Source organism: Petromyzon marinus, chromosome 23, assembly GCF_048934315.1.
Source record: "Petromyzon marinus isolate PM22_M1 ecotype Great Lakes invasive population chromosome 23, UKy_Petmar_22M1.pri1.0, whole genome shotgun sequence".
Classification (NCBI taxonomy): Eukaryota; Metazoa; Chordata; class Hyperoartia; order Petromyzontiformes; family Petromyzontidae; genus Petromyzon; species Petromyzon marinus.
In genome coordinates, this window is record NC_133689.1 from 7,364,180 (window position 1) to 7,389,294 (window position 25,115).

Sequence of the window (25,115 nt, forward strand, 5' to 3'; positions counted from 1 at the left end):
GTGAGTCGTTGCTGGTTAACACTGACAAGTACAAGAGTGTGCGTACCGTCTGTATAATTATGATGATTGGAAGTTATTCCTCACTCTTGTGTTTTGCATTGACGCTTTGAATCTTATTTCCGTTTGTGCGCATCTATGCGCCGTTTCAATGCTTGCCCTTGGACAGCATCTTGAACTGGTTATGATATTCGTCTGCGTAGCGATTTTAAATTGTTATTAATGTCATATTACCAGCGATAATGCACAAACCTCCAAGCATGACGCACTACTGCACAATTGTTTAATTTGGATTTGAACGCTTGTGGAAGCCCAAATAAAAATAGTAACCCAATTGGGTATTTTTTTTTCATTTTCTTGATGTAGTATTATTTTTATGCTTTTGAGCTTTTCGATTTAAAGCTTTCGTGACTGCAATGATTAATCTTCTTTGGTTCTTTCGGTAAAGTCACGTAGAATGAGAATAAAATAATAAATTGATAAAATAAAATAACACAATAATATTCTCACGACGTTTCGGCCACAACACAAGCGGCCTTCATCAGGTGAAGGGGGCGAGACTGTCTGGTAGGACAGCGCTTGTGTTGTGGCCGAAACGTCGTGAGAATATTATTGTGTTATTTTATTTTATCAATTTATTATTTTATTATCACCACTCCAGCGCTGTCCTACCAGACAGTCTCGCCCCCTTCACCTGATGAAGGCCGCTTGTGTTGTGGCCGAAACGTCGTGAGAATATTATTGTGTTATTTTATTTTATCAATTTATTATTTTATTATCATTCTACGTGACTTTACCGAAAGAACCAAAGAAGAAAAAGCTTTTGAGCTTGTTGAGTTTTGCAGAAGGAACCACGTAAATACACTATGATGGCGAGAGTTTAGGCTGGCGTTCCGGTGTAGCTGACGAGGCATTAAACCGAGCTCCTCTTCACCCTGTGGACATTAAACATCCCCTACCCCCCCCCCCCCGCCCCCTGCCCCCTGCCCCCTGCCCAGATAAGAACAGTGGATTTAATGCCGATGTGACCTGGCTAAAATTTCACGACGGCTCGAATAAAACATAAAATTATATCCTGGCCACGTTCCCCTCTGCTTGGCCAATTTGTACATAAATCTCCTCCCCCGGGTGTCGTGGCTTGTGATTGTGGAATCTGCCGGTTTGCTTCATCGATCCCGCGATGTGCGCCTTGAGACGTGGCCACGTGGGGAATGTGCGCAACGCATATTGCGACGTTGATGATGATGACTTTTAAGACGATTCTTCCGCCTACTCTCATTCCAATTTAGGGATTTTTATGCAAAATCAGTGTTTATTTCAACGAAGAATTAGACCTAACTTGTATACCAATGCTGTAACACGATGAATGACTATACAGTGGAAAGTGTCTGCGGTTGTTGTTGTTGTTCCACTGCTGAGCAGAAGTTTCATGCATCCCTTCCTTTCCTTCTGTTGTCCTTGTCCAGGAGTGGCTTCTGAATTCCGTGGTTTCATCTCAGCATCTCTTCCGCTGCCCTCCTTTCTTCTCTCGGTATCCCCTCTCTCGTGCATTTTGTTAATCCCTTACAACTAAATCTTGACATAAAGCTTTCGTGATTGCAGGAATTCATATTCTTTGGGTCTTTCGGTCACAAAAATAACAAAAAAAAACTACGACGTTTCGATCGCAACACAAGCGGTCGTCATCAGGAAAACTAAACTTGTCAAAATGATCATAATGGGAGACAGCCAAATCTTGCATATTTCATCTGCAAAAACTGTTTCAGGCACAATGTTCAGGCGTAACCTTCAACAATGTGAGTTCAACCCCGGTGAAGCATGGAGAGCTCAATGAAGTTCAAAATAACTCACAAACAAACATCTTGTTATGAAAGACCCAACGCAGAAGATCGCTGGGTTTTGATCTTCCGCGAAGCTCATGGTCCACCCGAAACTGCATCCACTGCGCAAACCATGGCAGATGGGGATACCTGATGCACAATTGGAAAATAAAAACTCTCCAGTAGTGTGCGACTTGGGTCAACTAGAACAGTCCGTAAAACGTATGACGACGCAATGGCCCGATCCGCAAATACGACATCGCAGCGATGATGCGCTACTCCGCTGCTCCCGATGCGGTTTTCTGGCTTGGCCGCCTGAATGTGAAATTGTAGTCTTTGCTCTGCATCTACATCAGCAGCCGTACGAAAGAAGGAGGATGGGGCACGATGCTGCAGTGTGTGTGTGTGTGGGGGGGGGGAAGGGGGCTCGTACATCTCCGCTGTCCACCAACAGCTACGTTTCCCCAAAACTCGACTCACCCATTGCCCTCTCTCGTCCATCGCCCCCCTTTATTTAAATGTCAGACGCATTTCAATAATAGTGGCGAGGCGGAAATGTTCGATTGCTAACAGATTTTAGTGTTCTCTCTCCCCCATGGGGTTGTGCTTTTCCACATGTGGTGTGTGGGGCATTTCTCCAGCCCCCGCCCTCCCTGCCCTTTCCACTCTTCTTCCACGTGTTCTTTGCAGAAGTTTCGAGAGAGAGAAAAAAAGTTAACCAAATCCCTTAATTAGCTCAAAAACTCTGTTCGTTGTACATTTGCTCCGCGTTTTTTTCTTCCATTCGGTTCTTCCGTTCATTGTTGTTCCCTTTGCCTGCCTCGGTGTTTTTTTTTTGTTACAAAAAAAACCAGCTCAATCGCTTCAAACAGTTTGGTCGCCAAGGCATATTCGAGCGATGCTTGAAATTCCAGATGGACAAGCGTGCTGAAAGGGATAGGGCCAAGAATAATAAATGAAAAACGGTAATTTTATTACGTTAACGAATGTCTGTTCTTTGGATTTAAATATAAGCCTCGTGTGTTCCTTCGAGACTGCGCATGGGAGTTTACATCTGCGTACATTTTGAACAGAAAAAAAAGAGTATCACTCTTATAATGTTTAAGCTGAAACAAATAGCTTTGGAACAATGGCGCAGGAGCAACTGATCAAGCTTTAACTCGACCTTCCCAAAAGTGCATCTCCTGCAATGGAGATCTCACTGGCGAGCTTGCTGACCTGCAGATTTTTCCAGACGCTAATTAAAATCGTACACGCGTGCGCGTGCGCGCGTGCGTGTGTTTTGGCTGATGAATTGTTCCACAGATTTGACGCTTTTTCCCAAGGCCATAACTGCATGAAAGAAGATCGTTAAGGAGCACTTATCACAGGTCACGAGTGGGAGTTGATTTTGCTCGAAAACGACCCCGTGGTTGTGCGTGGTGCAAGTGTTTACGTCACTGTGACACGAGTGTGTGGGTGTCCGGCATAAACACGCACACATGTGTATGCGTGTAGCGTGTGTGCGAACGGACTGAATATAAATTTAAACCAGTGCGCTTCCGACACCAGTTCCTGTTTTGCCTGGGCAGACATTTGTAGGCGGTGATACTTTTTCGGAGATGTTCATGCGCATCTCCAATGTCGCGTTGTCACGTATCTTCTGCAGGCCTTCCTTTAATGATGAAAAAAAAATTACCCGTGAATAACAAACACATCTGAGTGAGGTACACCAAGCCGTGGAAATGGCAACCCAAAGACCGTTATGATATTCAACTTTTACCTTGTTGCTGCTGCTGCTGCTGCTTGAGTGTGAATTAAGATAAGCAGTGGCTGACAGCAATGACTTACCATGTGCGTTTCTGAGCGTGTGCACTTCATACGTACAAATATTAGTGTGCACTCGTGCGTCTGAGAAATCGTTTCTCGTCTGGTGACATCCTTCGCCTCTACCACGTTCAGCCACGACTATGAATCGTGTTTCACCGGGTTTTTACTTTGCTATTTGCCTGTAACCATTCGCTTATGGTGCTTCCAGTTCTCCATCCCAGTTGCGTTCCTACAAAAATTCATCTCACTTGCACAAATAACGCACAAAGAGGAATTGACCAAAGATGTTAAAAATAATAGGACCCTCTTGAAAGAGAGTCGTGAAGCTCGGTTATTATTTTTTCTCTCGAGTGAATGGAATGTGCTATTGAACTGTGAGTAGCGCAGATATTTGTGCGGCTTGTTCGCTCTATTAGCCTACGCGAAATGACATTGGCGTTCCATTTGCATGTCATTTTCACAAATTGATTCTCACACGTGCGGTTGTACGCGTGCGTCGTGATCGGGAGAATAGAATTTAATTAATAAATCGATTATTCCTTTTTTAAACACGGTGCTTCATTTCAGCTGGAACAGTCCAAAGCACTGTTCCTGGGAATTATTTTTAGATGTATTATTTTTGTTTATAAACCGGTGCAGAGGATTTAAGGAATAAGGTAAAAGCGCAGCTCTGCAATTGCATCCTCTTGTCGCTGCTGGCAGAAGGGGCCCCCACTCGAGAGAACTCTAGAGAGTATTTGGTCTACTCTTCCACGTTGACCTGACATGTTGGAAGAGATGGGCATACTGACACTCTACCCCCACCCACACGAGACCCGCCGATTGACCAACTGTGATGGGCAGAGTCGGGATGGAATGAAGGAACTTGTTGCAACTGCCGCATCGGCAAATCGAACTGGCAAACACCGGATTGCAAGTCCAGTACGCTTACCGTCACGCCACGGCAACATTCCTATTATAGCAATAAAGGGTACAATGATACGGGATTGTTGTGACCTGGCCTACCATGTACGTGTGGTAGTGCCTCATGCCGATAATCCTACCTCCCGAAGCATCCTGTCAGCGTTGTGGAAAAACATCGAGTGAGAAACGAAGCCATGATCACACGGGATTACTGCTGCAAAAAAACGCGCTTTGGCAGGAGCCCTCCTCCTCCTCCTTCTTCTTCTTCTTTCGTATGGATGGGGGGGGAGGGGGGGAGTAACACTTTGTACAGATGATGTCATAGTTGAATGTTAAGGTCCTTTAAACCAATCCAAAGCGGCATCAGACGCCGTACGGATTGCAGCGACACACCGCCATGGTGTGCGTGAAAAAATCGCCTTGAAGACCCAGCGATGCCTTCTCGCGGTCAAACGAGCGGGATAGTAAATGAACGAATGCGCGCGCTTGTGTTTCAGCCGGACGAGCGCAGCATGCTGGAAGACACGGTCACCGCCCTGCAGGACGTCGAGAGGGTGTCCTTTGTCTTCCGACACGTGGAGAAGGAGCTTCCAGTCGCCAGTGAGGCCTCTTCACGCGCCGCGTGCTCATGCACGCGGCGCGGACGCACGCCAAACGCACATTCGCTTCGCCCCTCGCGACCGCAGCGCTGAGCGAGCGAGGCGTGCGTGCGACTGATGTGGCAGGTTGCAAGGGATTTTTTCTTCTTTCTTTCTTTTTTTCCGGATGGCGAACTCCGAATTTGTTAAATTTTGATTTAAAGCTTTCGTGACTGCAGTAATTCATATTCTTGGTTCTTTCGGTAAAGTCACGTTGAAGGGAAACAATAAAATAATAAAATATATATAGAAAACGATTAAAATTCTCACGACGTCGTTTCGACCATAACACAAACGGTCGTCATCACACACCTGATGACGACCGTTTGTGTTATGGTTGAAACGTCGTGAGAATTTTTATTGTTTTATATATATTTTATTATTTTATTGTTTCCCTTCAACGTGACTTTACCGAAAGAACCAAGAATCCGAATTTGTTGTTCGCCTGTAAAATGCGAAGGGCGCGGTGCCTTTTCCGTGTCTTTTCTTACCCTCGCTGGGGGTCAAACGCAACGGTGAGCAGAACCACAATGTAGATTTACACAAACTAATGCGCCAGTGGGGGGGGGGGTGGGTTGGTTCGGATGTTCTCCGGCTGTGATCTACCGAGCGGAGTAAAATACTTTTGTGGATGTCGTCCTTAATTCAAACTGATATCTCCACCCACACCACTCTTGGCTGGTAAGCACTCCCATCAACCTTAGCCACCCATATTCTTTAGTCCCCCCTGTCCACAATAGCAGGTCTTTGCCTCGGGTTTCCATTCATCCTGTCCGGCCTGGAGCTTTCGTCCTCATTTCACCACGCACCGCCTTCCTTGAAGTCATCGATTAGCATCGTCTCCTTCCTGCCTCTTGGCCTCTTTTCCGACGTCCTTCCATCTTAGAACTTCCTTCAACGAGCCTTCACCTCGATAAAAAAAAGTGTCCATTCCACATCGGTGGCCTCTACTCGATTGTTCTGCTTCGGTTTCTCTCATTTCCCTTTCTCTCTGTCTCCATCAGACGCTCACATATTGACACATTCCAGGCTTTTTACTGTATATCCACCCAAACTGACCATAATATCCACTACTGTCCCCTTGTTATCATATGCCTGAAGAAGGCCGTCGATCTTTCCTCTGTTATTTAAATTGTCCTGTTATTTCATTGTCTTCTCAAGATGTATGTATGTATGTTGAACTTCTTTCGCACCGTACGTAGCCAACCATGCTAATCAGAGGTGCGGTTTTGAAAGTAGCAGATTTTTGTGACGATTGTTCGCTCTATTAGACTACATGAAATGGCATTGGCATATAATTTACATATTTTCATGAATTGATTTTCACACATACGATTGTATGCATGTATTATGATCAGGAGAATATAATGTAATGAATGAAGCTGATATTGAAAGGTCTATAGTGGTGATGGCAAGTTTGTTCGATTGTGAATATACATATCAGGCACCAAGTTTGAAACTGAATGGGGCTCCACTTCTTCAATTATTAAATATGTTTGACAAAGCAATCATACGCATTATCACTATTCAAGAATGCAAATGTATTGAGTGTTTTTTTTTTACAATTCTGTGAATTATAATGATTGTATCGTAGCTACAGTGGTGACAAACCCATGAGATACAACATGCACGTAAATAACATCGATTTCTTATGCGTGCAAATGTTTGCACTTGAGTCACGAGTCTTAAGAATCACTGTGAATCCATCAATGAATCGCTGCATCATTCGCCACCCGAATGCATGCACCGTTTGCTGACCGCTGCATTGGCAGCGGTGCACAGGCGTAGCCCAACCAAAAACAAACTCGGCACACTTGTCAACGACACTGCCCCAAAATATAGATTGATAGATTTAGATTGTATTTATGTCGGCATGAAGGGCCCAATAAGCTGCTTGGCTCTATTTCATTATTGTCCTGCCACTGTACAGTTGTAGAGTTCAGATCTTAAAATAAATATATCATCAATGACATTTCAGGAAATGGACCTTCTGCATACCACATGTGCTGTTGACCCTAATGTACGTATTATCATTATTCACCATAAAGCCATAAGTGGTCAGTGCTGTCACCACCTCGCCAAGTGCAATCGTATTATCTCAGTGAATGCAGCTCTCTCCCTGGCAGCGTTCTAGCTTCTATCCGGAGAAAGTTCAAGACCCTCTAACATTATACACAATGACTATCTTGCGTCACAGCCAACAATCCCAATCATTAAAACACAATCCCTCCAATACAAGTCATACTGGAATAACACCGACTATGTGAAACATGTTGGGCAACGCCTTGATGTGTTTTAGCAAATTAAAACACCAGTCACTCAGGGATTTGCAGTTCAGGTTTCATCTTGCGTGCAAATCACGGTTCTATTATTGGCAAAGTGAATGCTGCAAGGACAAGTGTCATCCTGTAATTGAGATCCCTGGTGCTCTCCCACTCAACTCACATGTGCTACCTGTTGAGAACATTACTCATTTGTCAGCCGTAGGTTCTCGACAAATACCCCCTGGTACTGGATTCATTTCAACCCGTGATATGTTTTTTCTCTCTCTCTCTCAGAGTTTATTTATACATTGCAACTGTTTTTTTTAAGCATGCTTGAAATCGCTCATTCAAAACACGGTACGAAACAGTGAGGATGATTTTTTTTCTTCTTTTTAACATTGCATCCTCTATGCCAGGGCATCTCATGGAGCTTTATGTATCAACACATTTTAAAGGGGCACCCCCAGTGACTCAGTACCTGGCCATGAAAACAGGCATTAGTCTGCCAGTAAGGGGACGATGCTTGCCATGTACAATTCCCATTGACGTATGTGTGGGTAATTTTTTTTACTTGAAAAATTTGGACCCTCACAGAGACAAGATATTGGCACTCTAAATGTATTGCTGCCGAAGGATAATGCATCTAAGCTGGACCCAAAAGTGGCCAACATAGAAGTTATAAAGAGGTTGTACATAGAAGACAACCCGAGGATGCAGGCAGTGGTGAGAAGGAAACTGGCACCTATGTAGAATGGACAACAACTATAAATATTCTTAGCTCTTTCGGTAAAGTCACGTTGAAGGGAAAAAAATAAAATAAAAATATTGTTTTATATATATTTTATTATTTTATTGTTTCCCTTCAACGTGACTTTACCGAAAGAGCTAAGAATACGAATTACTGCAGTCACGGAAGCTTTAAATCAAAACAACTGTAAAATTAAAAGTGTCTAGTTCGTTAAACAGAAGGAACCAGAAAGAGTGGAGGCCCTAACAGGGAATGGCTTGATGACGACACAAGAGACTTGTGCCAGAAGGATGTTGCACTACTTGAGCATATTGGCACAAGATGGAGAAACATTGGAAACAAATGACAAAATGTTGCAGCGGACACCAACGATGATGTCGATGGGTTCCCAATGCCGTCACGCAGTGGCCCACTCTTGCAAACGTCGTCAGGGGATCATTAACAGCCACTGTGAGTGAAGCAGGCTGTGCGTAGTATCACCACGGCTATTGCACGCGCAGTAACAATGGAGGTGGCCGCTGGATTTGAACCGTGAACCTCTGATAAGGAAGCGGACGCGCTACTGAGAGGCCACGTGAGGGCCCAGTTTAATTGTTGGTAACATATTCACTCTCGCCTTCTTACCATGAAGCTCTGCCGTCCCTGGAAAGCTAATAGTGGCAAGGGCCCCTTGCACTCTCAGTAACTATGTGTTTATATATATACGTACACAGTATCCAGCATTCGCAATTGACGTGAATACTATACGTACAATGTTCCCTTGCTCAAGCAAGTGCTTTTAATTATGAATTAAATGATGATTATTTTATTCGTAACATCAACGATATGAGCTTCGAATTATGTAGAAGCTGCTACATTTTTTTGCGATGTGAAAAATAGAGCTTAAATCGTATCACGGGGATGGGTTAACTGTTGCACGTCCAGCGTTACAATTGGGGGGAAAGGCTCTCCCGGGTTATATTTTCCATCGTAGTGCATTAAACATTATTTTTTGATATGCATGCAAAGCACAAGAGCAAAAACTGAGCAAATTTGTCATTGACACTGCCCTAAAATAAATGATATACGTATAATAAGTTATGCTTAGGGCAATGGCCCTTCCTCATTTATGTGCTATGAGGAATTCGCAAATTCCAGCATTGTATTAATCGTATGCTACGAGGAAGGACCATTGTCCAAAATATTGCCTCTGACCTATACCGTATTTTTTCCCTGTTCGGGCAGCATTTTTTTGCCGAATGTGTTGAGTTGTTTTCGTTGCTTGTTATAGTAGTGCATTGTTGTCACGACGAGTTCACAGTGTGCAAGTGTAACACGTGTCACACTTGCTGTGGCTTGGCTCTCCAACACACCGGCGGTGTGTGCTGTACGAGTAACGAATTGGCACGCTCTGTTTTACGTGACAAACCTTACTAATTGGCTGTGTCGGGTGGTGGCGGGTTTAACGACACATTTATATATTTACGCGATCTAACCCCCAAAAGAAACCCTGTATTATGGGTAACGCTTGCGTGTGCGGCTGCTGACAAGCCCGCGTGTTCCGCGTGGTGCAGACATGCCCATCACCTACCAGGTGGAGGGGACGCGGCAGAGCGTGCGTGTGGCGTTCTGCCTGGAGGGCAGCTACTTCTCCATGCTGCCGCCGAGGCTGCAGATGGGAGCCGCGGTGCGACTGCACCCTGTGCTCTTCACCCAAGGTGTGTACACTCACACGTGACTATGCACACACACACACGTGTAGGAGCGGTGGAGCAGCGGTTAGCACACTGTATGTATGTATGTTGAACTTATTTGGAACCGTGCGTGGCCAACCGTGCTACTCGGTTGTGCGGGGGAAGGACAACAAACTAAACACAAAAAGCCGTTCTAAAATAATTACTTTTCAATCTATATGAAAAAGTGCATAGCTCCAATGGCTTCATAATATCGGAAGGAAGAACATTCCAGTCGGACGCGCATCTGAAAGCGTTGTGATGCGGTGATCACCGTCTTTGTTCGATGGCCAGCCAGAAGCCGCTGCTGCGAGGATGGCCGTGAGAGTTCGCGTGATGGTTTATGTTCCTTGACGAGATGAGCAAGGTATTGTGGTTCATTAGTAGACAGCACTCTGTGTAATGAGTGCGACCTTATAACCACACTGTGCTATGCACCGAGTGATCTGAGTTTGATTTCTAACCACAGCCAACATCCATCGTGAGTGATTTTTTTTAATCGGTCCTGGGATCCCCCCCCCCCCCCCCCGCCTTCACTGACCTGTACTAACCAGCTTGGTGAAGTATGGTCAAATCAGCCCCATGAACGGCAGGACGTGGGCAAGCCTTCATACAGTGGTAAATTGACAGAGGCTGTAAATAGTATTTGTTTAGGATGTATTGTACAGCCATTCGAAGGCCGCCTTATGCTGCTGTGTTGGAAATGGGGGTTGTTTGACCATACCTCACCATACCGGTGTCCGTGGTGGAGGTGAAGGGTCGGCCCGGGACTGGTTCAGCTGTCACTTGTCGCTGAAGTTATATCATACATGAGAGTCATTGGTGAATAATTACGTGTGAATCTGCCAATGTGAAATAACTACGAAAACATGTAAATACATATGGTAACCTAAAACGATATCAATGACCTTTCTGAACTCATTGATTGTGAACAATGCGGGTTTACGTAACGCGTGCAGAGTGTCTTGTGATATATATTTTTTTTATTCGCTTGCAGTTACTCGCTAGTTAGGATACCTCACACAATGAACAATCGGTTAAAATATTGACGTGAGTTCATTATTCATGACATAAATTTTTCAGGACCATGTTGGGTCAGGCAACGGATGGGGTGTACACCTGGTTGAAACAAACTTCAACAAGCGGGGTTAAAGTGGCCAAAACAAGGTTGAGAACCACTGAGTGTAGAGGCATAGACGGCACAGAAGGGAAGGAGATACTAATCTACTATTTCGGATTTATACGGGGGCGCTTCAAAAAAATGTGAACACTTCGGAGAATTTGCAACAACACCACGTGACACGTGCTGCAGCCTCCGGGCTCTGGAGATCACCTGGAGAAGATTCCAGGCCACGTGATGACAACGATGGCGAACACAAGTGGGAAGACTCTTTGACTTTTTGAAGCAATTAAAATTACATTTGTTATCACGTTACAGTGTTATCATCCGTTCTTTTTCCATTAAAAACGATAGTACCATGTTAACATTTTTTTAAGCACCCCTTTTCTAGGGCGCTTTAAAATGCAAGCCTAGATCCCGAGCAGCCCCTGGAACTTATCTTGAAGGAATTTTTACATAACGCCTTAACAACGGAGCTTTACGAGGAATTAGCGGCGGTACATACGAAGGTTAATGGTTGAAGTGGGGTGAATGAAATGGATGAGAGGAAGCAATGGGGGGAGGAGGGGGGCAAATCCTTGGTGATGCGTGACATCGGTGAAAGCGACATTGATGACGGGAAATGATGATGATGGTGGTGAATGTATCGAATGAATGGGGAATGAGTGAGAGCCATGTGATGAGGAAGTGAAGAGGGAAGAGTCACGGTTGTGGTTATGAGGGGGGGGGGGGGGGAGACTCAGGGGGTCGTGGGGTGAGCTAGGGAACAATCGGTGAGTTGTGAGTGCGGAGCTGAAAGCAGTGAGCGAAGGTGACTGCTTGATGTTAAAATGAGACCATTATCTGTTAACTTCAACAGCAGAAGTAACAGATTGAGATGAGCGCGCTGTCCAAGAAAATGGAAGCTTTACTTTTCCGTATGCATGTTAAGTGCCCAACACCATTGCACGAGCATTAAAACACGATCTTCGATCAACGCGATTGGCTACGGTGCGAAAGAAGTTCAACATTCGAAAGAGGTTCAATTTACTTACATCTCAAATGTACAATTTAAACCACGTATAAAAACACACTACACGTGCTCTCACCACACACGTACACCGCACACGTTAGACAATCCAAGAAAAAATCCGATCCACGTGTCCGATTGTCTATTGACAGTTTCTAGATGCTGCACGCAGTTTGGCTCCAAAGCTATTAATGCAAGTCGCTCCAAAGTTTTTGAACCACCTTGTTCTGTCCCTTGGCATCTCCAGTTTGTCATCTCTGTTCTCGCTTAAAACTGACTCTATTTAGGATGACAAACGTTCAAGTGTGAATGTAATTGTTCAGCATAATTGCTCAAATTAAGTGTGTTTAAACGACAACAACAAAAAACCCGATGTAATTGTTAATATGGAATGCTTTGCTGCTGCCGTTGCCTGCCAGTTAAGTCACCCTTGAAAAAAGAGATGAATTGCCCTGAATGAGCGTCACTCTGGAAAGAAACTTCTGATTCTGACAAACACGTGCACGCACACACATGCACAAACACATTGCACACTCATACGTGCACACGCTGTTCACCACACGTGCACGCATATAGCATGCAAACAACATCCGGACGTGCTCATACACGCATATATTTGTGAATGATGCTGGCCATAGGCAGGAATGAAACTCGGGTTTCCAGGTTCGTAGCGCAGTCCACTAATTACTCAAACACACACAGACATACAAATGTGCACGCACACACACGGCACACACATAATTGGTTCAATAAGACGTTATTTATTAACTAATTAAAAAAAACTATTTTTATTTCACCAGGTTAAGGGCCACTAAGCTATGTAGCTCTTTTGTGGAAGCAACCTGGCCACAAATGATAGCTCAACGAAGTGGCTTATTGCGTGAAACTTTACAGCAGCCAAAAACCCAAAACGCGTGTTTCTAAATGTGGAGGGAAAACCCCGAGGACCCGGAGAAAAATCCACGACACGATGGGGAGAGAGAGAGAGAGAGACACGCAAACTCCAAATATAGAGCAGGCGTCGGGGTCGGGATCGAACCCACGACCTCCTGCACACCAGGCGAGGGAGTTAACATCTCGCCGCCGTGGTGCCCCTAGCTATACAATATGAACACAGTGTTAACTTTGCAAGCGTGGCTTTAAACGAAATACCACTGTGGCAATTGTTTTTCAATCTTAAAAAAACCCCAACAATAGCACACACGTGTATGAACAATAGCACACACGTGTATGAACAATAGCACACACGTGTATGAACAATAGCACACACGTGTATGAACAATAGCACACACGTGTATGAACAATAGCACACACGTGTATAAATAATTATCAAGTCCTACTCATTGTCAGATATCTCTTCCCGGACTTGAAATTGCTTTAGATTTCTCTCCCGACCTTGCAGATTTCCTGTAGGTTCTGACTTCACTTTTAAGGGGACTTGTAACACTTTCTCTTTGTAAGCAGCTCCTTGCGTGAAGGACTAAAAATAGAAGGCTACAGTGCAGGAGGTGGGAGGAAAGGGAAGTCGCAGATCATAATCTTGCATCATTCGTAAAAAAACATCCACGCTTCTATTTGTCTACTTGTGTTATATTTTGTGAGTGACTTTCTCCAGCAGCATCATAATCATTATTATTTTATATAATCCAATCCTTTCTCTTCTTCCTCCTGTTTCCTGTCGCTGTATTTGTGTTTCCCTCTCCGTGGGGCCTCGCGTGAGTTTACACTTGGACAGAGATTGCCCAGAAAGTGACCCCCTCCTCCTCCTCCCGCCGCCCCAGAAATCTGGCACAGCTGCCGTTGAAGCCCTCTGCTCCTCCACGCGACCCATCGCACCCACCCGCTAACTCACGAGATCGCATTCGGCTGAAGTTGTGTCCACATCTCATAGTTCGTAACTCACGCCGTGCATGCCAATTGGACACAGCGGTGTTTTGCGGTAGTTTAAGAAGTGGTGATGCGAAAGGTGTTCGTGTGTGTTTCTGTTTGGTAGGGGAGTGGTAGAGTAGCCGTTAGCACGCTGCGCTCCGAACCCGGCGACTCGAGTTCGATTCGCCGCTCATGTCCAACACCAGTGATGATTATCTGAAACAGTTCTGGGAATCCCCTAGGTCGACTCAGCCTCAATTGAGTACCTAGTGCGATATGTAGGGAGACAAAGACGTCCGGGCGTGGTGCTGGACACCCCCCCCACCCTCGTGTGCCATTCCGGCTTTCATAGGTGCTCACTAAAAGCACTTTTTCCAACATTTCTGTTGAGGCTGATTCCTTCGTTAAGGACTGATTCCTGATTTTTTGTTTTTTATTTTGCTAATTTCACATATCAGGAACATTTTTAGAAGATTCCAAAAAGTTATTGTTTCAGATTATTCTGAAAAGGGAAGTGACATCACAAATATGAATGATGCTACTTCCGCTGTTTGCCCGCCAAAAAACGGAACACGTGGCGTCGCGTGATGCCACTTTCGTGAGCACGAAGACACAAATATATGAATTATCTGAAAATTCTGAAAAAGATGTGAAATTTTGTTCATAAATCAGAAAATCCAATAACCGAAGCATTTGTGCAAGTATGTGTCGTGAAAAAGCAACGGTTTGTGAAGGCGGCAATAGTTATCTAATATAATTAATTTGAATAGTGACCCTGAATCATCAAATTTGGAGGGGTACATTATTACATCCCGGATGATCACCATTCACAAAATAATATATTACTCTGGCCTGTTGCCCCTCTTGGGTCAATTCGGACTGAAACGATGAGTTTATTCAGTGAATTTGACAGTTAAATGAGTTTTGATTTAAAGCTTTCGTGACTGCAGGGATTCATATTCCTGGTTCTTTCAGTAAAGTCACGTAGAAGGGAAACAATAAAATAATAAAAAATATAAAACAATAAAATTCTCACGATGTTTCGACTGCAACACAAGCAATCATCATCAGGTGTGAAAACCACAACAAGAAAATTTGAAAAAAGTGGCGGTTATTTTTAACGTTAGCACCACGGAGAGCGATTTGACAGTTTGTTCAGATGGACGAGTCCATCTATGTTCGGAAAAGAGGAGGGGGGAGACGAAAAATAATGGATGCGGTCTGAAAGCCACCTTAAGCGTGATCAATCAATTAAGAAACGAAATGGTTTATCAAATCCTTCCAATGATTGCTAAGCCAGAGTCCATTTTCTCGGTTGAAATTGTCTCTGTGTTTGTATATGCGGATAGCCTCATGAACGAATCTATCATGGTACTCAGATGGCTTGCAAATAACCTCTGTCTTGGAGAAGTCAATTTCATGTAAACCTACAGAATTATAACAGTGATCTGCCACGGCCGAGGTGTTGGTCCTACTGTGTTTTAGGTCTGCTTTGTGTTCATGAATGCGGTCCGAGACAAGTCGTTTGGTTTCTCCAAAGTAACTACTACCACAGAGGCAGCTTAGTTTGTAGACGCTAACGTTAAAAATAACCGCCACTTTTTTCAAATTTTCTTGTTGTGGTTTTCACACCTGATGATGATTGCTTGTGTTGCAGTCGAAACGTCATGAGAATTTTATTGTTCTAATTTTTTTTTATTATTTTATTGTTTCCCTTCTACGTGACTTTACCGAAAGAACCAGAAATAGTTAAATGAGTGCTCGTTTTTTCATAGCGCAAACTTCAAAAACTGCTGGCTCTCGTTAAGTTTGCGCCTTTTTTCTAAATGTGGTTCTGCTGACAAGGCACTTCGTAGGAAACGTTCTTATTGAATGCTGCGCCATCTGTCAATGGTGGCCTCAAACTAAGAAATTGCCGGGCTGCGACATCACAGCGCTGCACTTGAAAGACGCTAAAGAAACCCGCACGTTACATCCGCGACTTCTGATCCCCTCCGAGGGCTTTTTTGGCAGTCGTTCGGACGGCGTGCGGGGCTGGCTGCGTGAGACACAACGAGGCGGTTGTGCCTGGTTGGAATTTGAAATGTCCCCAGTCGATGACGTCTGCAAAGACCCAAACTGTTCAGACTCACAACTCTGGCATCTGCAAATAGTCTGGGTCAAGTTGAGGTTAACCATCACTCGCAAATGCACGAAAATTGATCCTTCTGTTGGACACCGTGTTCAAAACCCCCGTGGTTGCCATGGATATTGCACCGTGCTGTTATTTGTTGTCCTTAAATTTAAATGATAAGGCATGGACTTCTGCGATCAGCGGACACATGCAGCTGCTCTGTCTTATTGTGGTCAGTTTATTTTCAGTGCCTTCCTGCCAATTCTAGCTGACTCATTCATTGTTTTGTAACAAATCAATGCATCCGTACATGTCTGGTACATATGTAGTGGATTAACACGCGCATACAGGGGGAAATGGTAAAGACGCGCGAGTTATGGAATTGTGGGGTTACGTCGGGCCGGCCAGGTGTGGCGGCTTGAAACTGTGAAGTAATGACGGGCCAATTAAGCCAGGGAGCGATGTACGGCTGTGATTGGCTGGGGTTGTTATCAAGGACGAGGTGGCGTCGGAATGTCTGGGAATAGAGGGGGGCAGGTAACAGGTGCAGGGGGACGCGGGGCGTCGGTGGCACGCGGCCTAATTAATTGGTGGGTAATGAGAACGGGGATATAATCGGGAGACGGGAAGACAGAGTAGGAGTTGTGGTTGGGACTGGAACGACGCAGGTGTGGGAGAAACGGGGAGAAGACATTGCAGACAGAACAGCTAGCAGTGGAGCAGAGACAAGGAGCGACTGAGAGTGATAGAGAGAAGCAGAGACAGGGAGAGAGACAGAGCGAGAGACAGGGAGAGAGACAGGGAGAGAGACAGGCGAGAGACAGGGAGAGAGACAGAGCGAGAGACAGGGAGAGAGACAGGGAGAGAGACAGAGCAAGAGACAGGAAGAGAGAGACAAGGAGAGAGAGACAGGGAGAGAGACACAAGGAGAGAGTTAGACATGGAGAGAGACAGAGAGTCAGGCAGGGAGAGAGACAGAGAGAAAGACAGGGAGAGAGACAGAGACAGCGAGTGACGGAGAGAGGGACAGAGACAGCGAGCGACGGAGAGAGGGACAGAAACAGCGAGCGACGGAGAGAGGGACAGAGATAGCGAGTGTCGGAGAGAGACAGAGACAGCGAGCGACGGAGAGAGACAAAGACAGCGAGTGTCGGACAGAGACAGCGAGCGACGGAGAGAGGGACAGAGACAGCGAGTGACGGATAGAGGGACAGAGACAGCGAGTGACGGAGAGAGAGACAGAGACAGCGAGCGACGGAGAGAGACAGAGACAGCGAGTGACGGAGAGAGAGACAGCGAGCGACGGAGAGAGACGGTGGGAGACGGGAGGAAGCGGAGCAAGCGAGACGGCCGGAGCGCGGCGAGCGAGCTGTGGCAAACAGAGGAACTGTGAAGTTATAGACGGAATGTGGAAAGTTGGAAAAAAAGTGGTGTCGGAGAAAAGAATGAAGTTGTCCGCGTGAAGTCGACCACTACACATACACACACACACAGTGGGCAAGCTAGCAGCACAGTCCTGATTAATAACTTCCCATGAGGTCAAGTTGGCTCCTTGCTTCATCTCTGTGTCGTTTGACCCCTCCGTAGCACTTGAGCGAATGGACAAGCTGTCTCCGAACGAAGGGCCCTCCTCGGAGGACTTACAAGGTCACGTAAACGCAGCCTCGCTTGAGAAGGTGCAGCGCTACTACAGAAGCCTCAGGTACCCAAATGCCCTGCATGCTGTATTAAGCTATGAGTATCACAACCAAACAATTTCCATATTTTCCATTTTAGATATGTACTGCGACACAATTTTCAACGGAGTAGGGATCACAATACTCATTAAGCCCTCTCGTGGCTAGCAGACATTGGCATTCATCTCCTGAACATATTTCCACATGAAATAATAGAATCCACGTATGGTGTATACTGTGGAGAAGCTCCCAGCACATGGAGCAAAAAAATGCTCTGCGTAATGTTTGGCATGACGTACTGAATAATTCAGTGAAATGTCGGACATGAGTCCAGGTGCTATGGAAGCAAAGTCCCGGTCACCCATAGATTTTAGGTTTTTATAATCTTCATACAGAGCTGACCTAGTGTGATTCTTAGCACGCTGGACTTGGAATCCACATGCGATCTTCTGGCGCGGCATTTGAAGTAGCGGTGCACGTTTCTCAGATCCCCCCCCCCCTCCCCCTTGGCTCTGCACCAATCAGCATAAATGGGTACAGCCACAGATATTCGATGTGCAGGCCACGTGTGGTGGTTTAAAGTGTCAGGTCAATGTGGAAGAGTAGACCAAATACGCTCGCGTTCACTCGAGCAGAGGGCCCTTCTGCCCGCAATGACATGAGCAAGCAATTGCAAGGCCATACCTGTACCTTTTTGATTTAACGTTACTCTTGATTCATATCAAAGATGTTTGTCCAGAAATAATCTTCTAACTGAATGACCAAAAGTTGTCCAAAGATGGGCCCCTGGTGGGGATGGTGCCATAGAAGGTTCTGGAACTAGTCCCATCATAATTACCATTCTCCGTGGGGTCAAAATAATTCCAACCTGCTTGGCAGGATAATCTCATTGGTTTGTTATGGAGAGACTTGACCCCTGCCATATAAATATTTAATTGACACCACATTGGTATGGGCACCGTCCAATGCTGATTTGAGTTTAGAGAGACTCCAACTTGTTACATTTGCCTACATAGAACCGGAGATCCATTTCACGGAGTGTCCTGTCAGTTTTCAATAGAATGAACTGCTACCATCAACGTTGAAGTATAAACATTAACATTGATCAATTCCCAAAGCACGAGGAGTGTTTGGCAAATTATTTCTGAGCACGAGATATAAAACATTGAATCAGAAAAACGCACACTACACAGTAATGAAATTTTGTTTTTATTTTACACAGTTATAATGACAATTTAAACATCCGTAGGGATGGAATTTCATGTTACGCAATATCGTGGTGCTTTAAATATATTTTTGGTATGAGATATTTTTTTTTTCAACAGGACCTTCTATTTGGATATGTCAAAACTCCCGTCGGATTCATCTGCCAAGGTTGCTGCAGTTGACAAGGTACGGCACGGAGTAATGATAATAATACAATCGCTACGAAATGAAAAGTCATTCTCAGCAAGCAGGAAAAAGTGGCATCCCCGTTGGTTCTGGCTGAAGAGGAACGGGCGGTGGCAGAGCCCCAAACAGACAGTAGGTAGAGATGCAGGGCTGAGTTGAGTGGCGGATCGGGGGGGTAGTTCCAGGACGCTGGTTCTGTCGTCAAGCCCCCCCTCCTCCTCCGCCCGAGGTGTCGTGGGCTAATCGACGAAACGCCAGTGAAGGGGGGGGGTGCCCGCTCGAGAACTCGGTGAAGTCGCCACCCCGCCCGGCCCCAGTTAGGGGAGTTAGTGCCTCGAATGAGGAAGGAGGAGTAGATATTTAAGTGCCATCTGGCTCACAGAAGCCGCAGGCAAGTGAGTAACTGTCAGGTGAGCCGGCAGCGATGATCCCCATCGTATTTCGGATATGGAATAGCGTGTTGATATCTAAATTATATGTTTGAGACGCTTCTGTGGTGCATGGTTCGCAACGCTGAACTTGCGATCCAGAGTATGCCTCTCCATTTGACCTCTTGGCAAAGCGGTTGAAGCGACGAGCAAGTTTCTTAAAACCAGCTCCCCCCCCCCCCCCACTGCCTCTGTCCACCCAGCAGCATAAAATAATTTTACCGCAGTTAGTCAATCACCAGGTCGCGTATAGTGGGGTCAAGTGTGGGTACTCCCACCTCTTCTAACGCGTTTGGCTAGCATGGAAGAGTACACTTAAATACCCTCGAGGGGGGCTCTCTAGAGCCTACCGCGAGTGTGGGATCTTCTACCAGCAGTGGTGTGCGTAATCAATGGCAGGGCTGCGCCTTTGCCTTTGCAGCTTTGCCATTCCTATGTAAACCACAGTAAAAAGGCACTGATGGTTAAAGATAGAGAATAAATAAAACTAAATCCCGTTCGTACAGTTTTTGTTTACCACTATGAATGTTATTTTTCGAAAAGCTGTATAGTAGCGAATTTCAAAGTTTATAAGTTCAAGGGAAATGTATATATCACGACAGCCATGTAGCGTTGCTTAATTTAATGCGGAATTACAGTTTACTATATACGTTACATACGTGCGCATGTGTAAATATAACATTGAATCCTACCCATGTGTATATGTGCCTTTATAGTCGGGTGTCTGCATAATATAACACGATACGCACTGTTGAAATGCAATGCAAATAATGAAAGAAATGCGAGAGCTCAAACCCCTCAAATTCCACATGCTTCCAATCCAAGAAACACAAAGCCAGAAGCTATTTTGCCATCGCTGTCGTCATGAACTCTCTGCGGCTGTATGTTATTCCTGGAGTCTCTTTTCCGGCCCCTTGGCTTCAAGCTGCCGGCTGAACCGTGGCTGCAGAACGCAGCGTTGAGAAGAGAGAGGAGTGGGGGGGGTAGTGGAGCGTATTAATAATAATAATAAAAAGGGATGAGGTTTCAGGATAGGAGAATGGGCCTAATGGGTGGGGGGTAGCATAACGGTGAAGCTGAGCGTCAGCAAGAGGGGCTTCGAATTTACAAACAAGTGTGGAGGATTCTTTTGTTGAGACGATTGCCATGTTTTTTGTTTTTTACCGCTGCTGGAATAATGTACTGCAGCTCAGCCGATCGGACTGCATGGCTCCCATTCATGAGGTCCATGAGATTACGTACTGGCCACGGTCGACCGGGGAAGGCAGAGGGGTTGGGTGGGTGTAGAGGGTAATGGCCAGTCGTTAACAGCTCTTGCCCTACAATCAGTTTGGCTTAATGGGCGGCCAAGTTATATGTACTCTGTGTGTATTGTGGGGAGCGGTAATGCAGTGGTTAGCGCACCGCACTTTGAACCCGGCGACGTGAGTTCGATTCCCCGCTCACAACCTACATTGGTGAATCATCTGAATTAGTCCTGGGCTTTTTCTGAGGTCAACTCAGCCTTAAATGAGTACCCCTAGTGTCATATGTAATCATGACCAATGGGAAAACAGCAATGATGAGGATTGATAATGGCCAGACACTACCCTCGTTTACCGTGCCGACCTTAAATAGGCACTCGCTAGCAGCACTTGCACCGATGAACTGCAAGACTAAATGATCCCTGTCTTTCCACGTTTGCTCCTCCAGTTGTTGAGGCCGTTCAGCGCCCTGGATGAGTTGATTCGCTTGATGGAGGGGCTGCTCGCCCCCTGGAGGAGCTCCACCGTGGAGCCCAGCATCTCCCCCTCGTGCAGCTCCGGCGTGGGGCTGCTCCCTATCGCAGCGGAGGTCTGCGACCGCCTGGGCGCGTGCCACGTGCTCATCTGCAACAGTGGCGTGCACAGGTGTGGAGAGCGGCAGAGCGCTCGGCGTGCCGTGCGTGCGCGTCCCGTTCGACTGCAATCTCCCTTGCGTGTGTGGTCCATGGGCCACAGCAGAAACGTCGACGCAGTAGCTTGGTGTACAGTCTGTTCTCCTGTAACGCGTGGTTTTCACAATGCGAATTGAATATAACGCGATGAATGTATTCGGGAGCACATTTTTGTTATAACGTGACCGCGAATGTGATACAACGCGATCAGTTTTCAGTTTCATTTATTAGGTATCGAGCCCTGTGAGCCATACGGCTCTTGACTCGGGCGCAACCGCAACGAAACAAAACCATGAACAAGGAACATCTTAAAGTGACTACACGCGACAGAAAAATCCAGGAAAAAAACAGCAAAGTCCTCCAGAAAAAACACCGCGTTTCAACGCTGTGTGCAAAAATCCCAGTGGGATGCAAGTCAAACAATAACAACCATAAGACAATTTAGATTAAGTTATCAGGCTAACTCTGTATTACAACAAACAAACATGGCTAAACCAAAACGTTTTCAAAATCGCAGAACTACGTCACGCGAGTAGGAATAAGCGGTTGTACGGCCGCCTCGACGTAGCATCGCACAACAAGGCACTGGGATGCTGCTGGATGCGTCTGGATGCTACCCACGCGCCTCCGTCTTTGTTCAGCCTGCGTACGCATGTCACGTGTTATCGCGGACTGTGCTTAACACAATATTACATATGATTTATTATCACTAGATTTCTCCTAAACGCGGTGTTCTTCAGGAACGCAACTACTGCCGCGTTACAGGAGAACAGACTGTGTACCACCTGAGGACGTCTGGCCTGCGTGGAAGAGTAGGCCAAGAATGCCCTGTGAAGGGGGCTCTCTGGAAGTCTCTCTAGTGCGCAGGCCCTTATGCCAGCAGTGGCGTGAGCAAAGCCATACCAGGACTGCGCTTTAACAAAGGCATCTTCAGTGATACCGATTTATTTGAAAATGTATACGTCCTCCACCTCCATTATATTCCAATTGTGTTATCGACATCATGTTGTAAAATTAAGGCATTTCTACTGGGAACTTTCACGGCTAGCGGCGTGTCACCCTGTGTCGGACAATGAAACCCGCAAGGACGGACCTATATTGTAGTTGTAGTACAATTGGTTGGAAAACAGGTTTGTAACTAAACTTGCGAAACTTAAAATTTCATGAGGTAAGGCTCACTGAGCTACGTAGCTCTTTTTCAGAAGCGACCTTGCCACAAATGATAGCTCAACGAAGCGGCTTATAATGTGGACATTTATAGCAGCCACATACTATAAAATGCATGTTTGGAGTGAAAAACCGGAGGGCCCCGGAAAAAAAATCCACGCGATCACGGGGAGAACACGCAAACTCCAAATATACAGGCATCTTCAGGATCAGGATCGAACCCACGACCTCCTGCATACCAAGCGAGGTAGTTAATAACTCACCACCGTGGCTCGCCATTTTTGAACTCTGACCGCCACATCCATTTGTTGCCCATTCATCGCGCGTCGCCACTTTTGAGAGCACCGCTATATCAACGTCTTTAGAGGCACGCTAATGACACGACGGTCGGCGCTGTCCTTGGGGGGCGGAGGGGGGCGGGGGTCACCCACCGCTCTCTCTCGCACACCCTGCTAAATCCATCAACGCTCGACAGAGGCGCTCTCAAAAGTACACGTTTGTCTTCTGTCAATAATTAATGCGATACACTGGAGTGGTATCTCATGATCGTTTAGCGGGACGGCGCTTTATCGCCGATCAATGACTAATTCTAGCCGCTGCTACCGCGGCGGTGGCGAAAGCGCTCGTTTCATCCAAATGGGATTCACGCGAAAGTCAGACGCCCGCCCGCTCATTCGCAGGCGTGCGCACGAGCAGGCGGGCGGGCGGGCGGGCGGGCCGGCAGGGAGCCGTGCAGCAGCGCCCCGCGGTCCTCTTGAGCTGTTCCAACGGCAATGTCGGACTGTGCCGCAACTGCCGTCACGCGCACGCTCTGCGACGTTCCAGCCGTTTGCCCATAATGCCACCGCTGAAAAGACGACAAAGCAAATGCCTTCTTGACAGTTTTCATAGTTTCATTTTATTTGGAATAACCCTGTGAGCCATTCAGCTCTTGATTCGGGTGCAACCGCAACAAAACAACACAATCGCAAGATACGTTGATCATTGACTGTACACAAATTGAGACAGATTGGTCTTTCCACGTATCAATGTTTTGTTTATTTACGCAGCCCATCACAGCAACCACACGCCCCTTTCTGGGAGTGGTTTATTGGGAAAATCAGGAGATCGCTAAAATGTTGTGCAGCTGACGCCACCGTTAACATCTCGCCATCGCTACCTTGCTTAAATTGATAACATGAGCTCCAAGATGATTTGTGGTAAAAGCCTCTAAAAAATAACAATATGACGTAAGCCATTTTTGTTTCATGGAATGTACAGTTCAGCAGAGTATTATTTTCGTAGACTGAATTACAGAAAAACGCAATGAATACATTTCGGCTCTGCCACGTGAACCTCGTGGCAGATACCCATGCAGTGCATGGCAGTGACCACACCGAAGCTGTGTGCTTTGCAAGAGGCGCTGTATTGTCACCGGTGCTGTAGCCATGCAATAGCCATGCAATAGCCATGCAATGGCCCTGTCCAGAGCTTAATTTCTCACCCAATAGTTTCCGGAACGCTGCTAGGCTGTCTTGGAAGTAGGCATTATCAGCATAAGGCACTATAAATCGTATGAACAGGTTTATGAAAATCAGATTCAATATAAGGCGAGATGAATGTGGCATCAGCGGCAGAAACCAGGAGTGCGATGAGTTATTTTATTAATATTGGTGTTTCATTGATATCTAGTAGAGAAGATGCATTGATATTTCAAGATGCCCCCCCCCCCCCCTGCACCACACCTCCCCGGGGAATTTTCTCGGCCCGCCCTGTGTGTGGCGCGCCAAAAAACGATTCCTGGAAGAGCGTTTTTGCAGACCCCACTGGCTCAAAAACGAAGTGCCGGTCCCGCGTTGCTCTCCGATCCGCGTGCGCAGGTGCACCCTGCAGGTGACGCTGGAGCAGGTGGCGTGGCTCACACGGTGTCACGGGCTGCCTCCGCGCACCATGATGCAGGCGACTGACGTCATGAGAAAGCAGGTAGAGGTCCCCCCCCACTCCCCCCATGCACACAGCGACGTGCTAATATCACGGGCGCTTGGCACGCGGGCCTCTCACTCGCCGAGCAATGCAAATCGACGACCCAAAGGACAGTGGGCCATACTCAAACACGTGCGAACATTGCACGGTAGATACGGCCAACCTCCCAGCACCCGTGGAAAATGCACGTTAAGTATGCACGTTGAACTTCTTTCCCATCGTACGTAGCCAACCGTGCTAATCGGAGGTGCGGGGGGGAAGGACAACGAACTAAACAATGAGAGATGGTTCACGTTGAGACTGCGGACACACGAAACCAAAGCCGTGGAGCACATGGTCTGACGCTCCCCACTCCCATCGTTCACGGGCAACATCACAAGCATTTGCAACGTCTGCAACACCACCACTGCAGCCACCATGCAAACTCGACAACCTCCACATTTTAGGAAATGAACTGTTGCTGATAACTCGCTGCCCCACAACCCCCACCATACCAAAGTGAGCATAAAGTGGAGTGCATCTCTATTGGCTGTACTCGGGCATTTGTGGAAATGCCATTCGCGGAAAATGTCA

At 46.3% G+C, this 25,115-nt stretch overlaps 1 protein-coding gene across 3 annotated transcripts in view; it reads left to right on the forward strand.

The window, feature by feature from the left end:
* The window catches only part of LOC116945250 (phosphatidylinositol 3,4,5-trisphosphate-dependent Rac exchanger 2 protein-like), a 192,920-nt gene that overhangs the window by 164,296 nt on the left and 3,509 nt on the right, over positions 1-25,115 (forward strand). For all 3 annotated transcript variants that reach the window (XM_032959592.2, XM_032959593.2, XM_032959594.2), the window contains exons 34-39: positions 5,027-5,129; positions 9,733-9,876; positions 17,590-17,704; positions 19,004-19,070; positions 21,191-21,387; positions 24,440-24,542. In XM_032959592.2, the coding sequence (XP_032815483.2) occupies positions 5,027-5,129; positions 9,733-9,876; positions 17,590-17,704; positions 19,004-19,070; positions 21,191-21,387; positions 24,440-24,542 (729 nt within the window). The remainder of the gene's footprint in view (positions 1-5,026; positions 5,130-9,732; positions 9,877-17,589; positions 17,705-19,003; positions 19,071-21,190; positions 21,388-24,439; positions 24,543-25,115) is intronic.